The sequence below is a fragment of the Belonocnema kinseyi genome, chromosome 4 (assembly GCF_010883055.1).
Source record: "Belonocnema kinseyi isolate 2016_QV_RU_SX_M_011 chromosome 4, B_treatae_v1, whole genome shotgun sequence".
In the NCBI taxonomy this organism is placed as follows: domain Eukaryota; kingdom Metazoa; phylum Arthropoda; class Insecta; order Hymenoptera; family Cynipidae; genus Belonocnema; species Belonocnema kinseyi.
The window spans coordinates 141,073,242-141,079,585 of NC_046660.1; the positions used below are offsets into that span (position 1 = coordinate 141,073,242).

General features: G+C 37.7%; 1 protein-coding gene across 3 annotated transcripts in view; it reads left to right on the plus strand.

The window, feature by feature from the left end:
* Window positions 1-6,344, plus strand: part of LOC117170640 (97 kDa heat shock protein) — a 189,867-nt gene that overhangs the window by 30,073 nt on the left and 153,450 nt on the right. For all 3 annotated transcript variants that reach the window (XM_033357548.1, XM_033357545.1, XM_033357547.1), the window contains one exon: window positions 410-766. In XM_033357548.1, the coding sequence (XP_033213439.1) occupies window positions 410-766 (357 nt within the window). The remainder of the gene's footprint in view (window positions 1-409; window positions 767-6,344) is intronic.

The following is a 6,344-nucleotide window of genomic DNA, read 5'->3' on the forward strand; positions in this document are numbered from 1 at the left end:
CCCAAAACAAAAAATCTCCGCGTTATTTATAGTTTTTAGGTTTAAAATATCGTCAACTCACGGATGAGTTGCAAGTGTATGTGAAGAAAATTTTATTTACTTATTTCTGCTAACTGTATCTTGTTGTACAATTTGTTTTGATTTTTTTTATTATTAATTGAATTTTGTAGTTGCATCAGCTGTCAGGTTCTTCAGCGACTGTACTATAGCTTGAATTATAAACTGCAGCGCTTCTGTTTTGTTATTATTCGAAGGGGCAGAAGCGAAGCTTTCTGCAAACACATTCAGCCTCGCTTCCTGCTTTGGGAATCGAAACCGTGCCTTCATGGCTACCCAGCAAGAGTCAAACAACAAGAGTTTCAGTGGACGAAAAAATATGTATTGTTATTAAATAATGGTTGTTTTTCAGGTACAATACTTAGGAGAAGAACATATATTTTCACCGGAACAAATTACAGCGATGCTGTTCACAAAATTGAAGGAGATCTCTGAAACTGCTCTGCAGACAGTTGTTAATGACTGTGTGATATCTGTTCCTTCCTATTTCACGCAAGGTGAAAGACAAGCTCTTCTCGATGCTGCAAAAATCGCAGGCCTAAATGTTTTACGACTATTTAATGAAACTTCTGCGACTGCTCTGTGTTACGGTATTTATAAACAAGATTTACCAGCCGTGGAAGCATCCCCGAGAAATGTTGTCTTTGTAGACTGTGGTTACGCTAGTCTTCAAGTATGCATATGTGCATTTCATAAAGGCAAGCTAAAGGTGAGTGTACTGAGCATTCAAAATATAGAAACTATATATTAATATTGCTTTACTATTTTGCGTAAAGCATTTAAAATTCGGAAATGGTATTTCATTATTACTTTTTTGTGAACTTAAGCTATAAACAATTTCTTTAAATAATCGTAGTTTTCGGCCATATCATGTTCATTCTGTAAGCTGATTGCGAAAAGTGTTCTATCAATTTTCCTAAAAAGATGGGAAAACTCGAAATAAGGTTTTCTTCGAAACTTTGAGCAATTTCTAAATCACGAAGCATATCTTGAGGAGCTAGAATTATAATATGTGCGAAGCAGCAAAAATGCAAGTCGTTGGGATTAAACTGGGTTCCAACAAGTCTGTTTAATAAATTTTACAATTTTTCTATAAATGTAGTATTTGCCGCCGCATTATCCATTGTTACACCTTGCAATTTTTTGTCAAGCCGTAATCCTGGAGGACGCCCAAAAATAAATTTGCGATATTTCCAGTATGGTTACCATTTAATATAAGAACATCAACAATCAAAGATTTCAAAATCCACTCTCCATCGATGAAGTGGCCCGTTATACCATAATGGGATTTTTCGGTGATGGAAGTCCATTCATCCAGAGTATTCAAAATCTTAGCTTTTAACTTCTGCCATCCTTCTTCAGATTGTGTTTAATATTTGAATTAAATTAGAAGTTTAGGCAAAAAAGATTTAACTTCAAATTAGACTTTAAATCTAAATAACTTTTGGCAGCAGAGCTCTGTCACTAAAGGGCTGTCACAAGTGCGTTTCTTGATAATTTTCGGGGACCTTGTTCGAAAAACGAGACGATATGATTCAAAATGTAAAAACTGAATACTAGAGATGATCGTTTCAAAAAAGGGGCCGATAACGAACGATATCGAGCGAAACAGTTGAATTTATTGTATCTGCGTGAATTACTAATATTTAGTGAAACATGTCGGGATATTCAAATTTATTGCGGAATAGAGCTTAAAAGTAGTTATTAAAGACCTGTAAAATGTAATTAATATTCGTGCTTGCGTGTCGTGCGAGGTATTGTACAAGCTCCACCACTAAATTTGTCATAACAAAATAAGATCCTATTCGATCGAAATTTCCGTACAATTATCATACTTTTTTACGGTAATCGTAAGTCATACATTACTCAAAATTGCCGTACGCGTACAATAATTACGGTACGTCTAGCAACACTTCTTTCAACTGCCTTTCCCTTCTGTTCTTTTCGTCTTCTGCTTTCTACACATGCCTACACGGAAAGGATTTAGCCGTGACCGTTATTGCCAAGTTCGCTGCCACCGCGCAATCTCCGAGTGGGAGGGAGGCAGAAACTGTTATTGTGCTTGCATTAACCATTGTGGGCGCACCTTCACTGTTCGGGCGCGTTATAGTTACGGTTTACTCCACAAGCAATACTACGCGCACCGTTTTTTTTCTAGGTAGGTAAACCTAGAAATACCACTTTGTCCAAACAACGTAAGACCTATGGCATAATTAAGGGCTCATTTAATACCCCAAAGCATAGATATTATACACACAATGAAACGAAACTTGATAAGAATAAAGCGTCATTTATTGGCAACTCACATCGGTGTGATCCGGTAACCCTTAACGGACAGGCTGGTCAAACCAGGTAAGGCTTCCCCGGGACCCGACGGCGAGACAAGACGGCGACGAAGCTGGTTAGGTGAGATGAAGTAGGTCAAGGAAGGCGCGTCGGTCAGAACGGGTAAATCCCTAATAAGGCACAGAGCACTGAGATACTAGAAAGCGATATCCGCTAGGACGAGCGAGCCCAGACTGACGACGGGACGTTTCGTCGCCTGTGACTTCGGGAACCGTCGGGTAAGAATTCTCTTACACTCCCTTCCCCGCGGGGGAAATGGGGATTCCCATATTGTTGCGCTTTTTGCTAAATGGCATTAAATAAGTTCTAATGCGTCTACAATAGCGTAATTTATTTCGGACGAGATATGTAAGTAAGAACTATTTTTTTCGTGTTTTCTGTTGCTGATTCTACATGTTTTACCGCAATTTGATCACTTCACCGTGACGCAGTAGACAAGGTCAGAATTATCAGAATTATTCTGCTAAGGACGCCGTAGCAGACGACAGCTTTTATTCCATCGTAGGATAAACTATCGCCAAATAGCATGTAAACTTTAACAGCGGGAAATTTTACATACAAAAAAATTTAACTTCAGTTTTTTTCTGTAATAGGAATCACTATGTTCATTTCGCAGGTCACTCTTCTGAAATTTATCAGCTTAAATCGGAAGTTCCGCAAGCCTCAAATTTAGGTCCTATTTTTTTATATTATTTGTAGTAACGATACAGTTGATAAGATCTCATCAAAAATGATATTATATGCGGATGATACAAAGATACTTAAGAGAACAAAACAAATATGTGATTATGTGCAGCTACAGAATGATCTGGAAAATTTCTTTGAATAGTGTATGAAGAATAAGCTGACTACATTTTCACTCACAATTAAGATTTAAGGATCATATGGAAATGATGAGTAGAGAATCCAGCAAAATGCTTGGATATTTGTTCAGGACATATCGATGGGTTCTACGAATATTAGCCTATCTTTCCGCTACGGTTAAAAACTAGGCTAACTTCATTTAGCTAAGTTTTCAGGAGGAATAAGTAACCATTATTTTTCTAAACATTTCCTACGCATTAAAAACTCTATTATTTTGTATTACAGTTTATAATGTAATTCAGGTTCCTATCATATTCAAAATAAGAAATTTCAAAAGATTTTTATTTCTTTTAACGCAAAATACAAACTGAAGTTAGCCTTATTCTTAAAGGTAACGAAAAGATAGCCTATTCTTCTTAGAACCTATCAGTATAAGAATTTTAAGAAAAGGGAAACTTTAATATTTTTGTATCACATGCTGAGATACTTGAAAAGATACAAAAGAGATTTTTGAGGTATTTGGTGTTTAAGAAGGAGGCTATTTATGCTGAAGCGGGGGTCGGGCAACAATTCCGGCTACCCTCGATTTGGGGACCCAATAAAGACGGAGTCAATGTGATTGGCCGGCAAAACCTTAATACTTTTAAGAAGACGGATCAACTCAGGGACGACCCTCTGGAGTGCTATGATACCAATATGGCCCCTGAACAAAAAGGTTACATGGCGCGACTGCATGCTCTGTGGTGCTAGAAACACTGACAGCTCTCGCATTTTTCGCCTAAACGACTGCGAAACCGTGTCTAGAAAATCCGGAAGAGGGGTTGCTTATATAAGCAGAACGTTTACTCAACCGCAGTCAGATCAAGCCATTCAGGTTTCTCTTAAGCTTAAATATCTGGCTAAACTGGATGACGAGCTTCGTGGAAATTCTTCCGAAGAATTCGACCTCTGGACCTTAAATTGCGGTGTGTATAATGCAGCGAGAGCTTTGGCAGATGAAAAACGTAAAACAAAACCAACGGTTGATCATAAGACCAAAAGACGATTCTACCAACTCAACATAAAGATAAGTTCGGTGAGACAGTACGCTTGCCGCATTTAGTGTGTGATTTACTACATAAAATCTGACAGGCAAATTGGGCATCTTCACCTCCCCCCATGTATCAACAGAACAGGGCTTCAAACACGCAATAGTGATAAGCTATGATATGATAAGTTAAGTTCATTTTAGTAAGAAAACAAAAAAATTTACATTCGGGAGAATTTTTTGTGATTTTTCAGGAAAATGCTCGAAATTGTATGCAGGCAGAAGATGTTGACCGCAAGAACAGAAAAAAGGTTCTTAGCTTCTCATGACAAAAGGCGACTTTTCCGCGCTATTACGTTTTAAATTTCGAAAATTCATTTAAATCTATTCACTCTTGTGGCCATGCAGAATTCGAAGGTACACGGCGAACACAACTCACTGGGCCTTGATTCTTTATTGTTTAGCAATGAAAATATAATTTAATAAAAATACGAAAAATTCTGGCCTTCTAGAAAAGATTAAATTAAGCTCACACAATTAATTAAAAGGAGATGAAATGAAAGATGCCGACTCGAACTTCGTAACATTCGACACTAATCCTTGACCACCTCAATCCATCCGATGGGGAAAGAATATGACAAGGTAGAAAGGGTAATAGTGGTATGAACCTATGTGGACGCAAGAGAGAGGAAATAACTTAAGCATTAGAAAACCCGATATACCGTACAAATATATAAAACGACATTAGTTATCTGGATGACCCCACCCCTCTTTCGTGATTGGAAAAATGATAAACTCGTAATACTCACACAAAAATCAGAGGTAGGTTCTACCTCTAATGTCGGGTTTTACCTGACATAACCTTCAGCGTCCAGAAGTGTAGCAATCACACCATCTAGAGCCCACTTCGTGGGAGGGAGGTTTTCGTGCGAGTTGAGCAGTAGATCACCGATCTTGATTGGAGGCCCAGGTCTGTCAATTTGGACAAGTTTGAAGTTTTTCCAGGTATTTAGAGGACCATCTGGTTCAGAAATCCTCATTGATTTCTCTGGTAAGCTGCCACTGTTGTAGTAGATTTTGCTTAAGGTCAACAGCACCAGATTACTCAAAAGCCAGGGTAGTATCTCGACGAAGATGTTTTGAAGGGTTGTGAAGCCATGTAGTTCAGTTTTCAGTAAGATAACGGCTGATGGTCGCTGAGACAGCAGAGGCTGTTCGGGGGATTTTTTTTTTTCGAAATTCATTTATTTTTCAATGTTTTGCTCTGTGATCCGCATGTTTGACAGCGCATAAGCAAGACACTCTCTCGGATCATTTGCTTGTCCAAGCTTGCAAGGGCATAGTGAACAACCACCCTCTTTGAGCGAGCACCATGATGTATATTCTGATGCATGACCCATGGTCTTTCTAAGCAACCAATCGCTATGTGAACTTTTATCGCTCAGAATAAAACTATAAGATATAAAAATTACGATAATAAAAATACGATCCACCTCTCAGTTCTGAGATTTAAGATCTTATCAACTCCCGTTATAAACTCCGTCAAACGCATCGAAAAACCAAAAGCTGCATTCTCAAAAATAAAATTAACCACCTGCTTAAACTATAGCAATTAAAGTTCAGGAACACCGGTGTGAAAATTGGATTACAGAAGTCCGTAAATTTCAAATTAAATATAACCCTGTCCGGCGTATGAGTAAGCTCTAATGAAACCACGGATAAATTTTCCACCTTTCAAAAACTCCAATAAAACTTTTGCACAAAGCAGGCCTTCTAGAAGAAAATTACGAATTGCCTTAAACAACTAGCATTGATAACTTTAAAAAGATTACACACTCAAAAATAAATAAACAAATCAAAAATACGAAAAATAATAAAGCACTCAGCCCTGAATCAATCACAAATTTCGTTCTTAAAAATATAAAAAACTTCCTATTTCATGCCTCACTCTTCTTGCCATTCTTTGCAATGCCTATATTCAACTTAACTACTTTCCGGACTCCTGGAAGGTAGCGCATATCTTAGTTTTGCAGAAAAAGGCAGAGAGCCATTATATATAACCAGTTACAGGCTTTTAAATACTATGAGCAAGATCTTTGAAAAAATAATA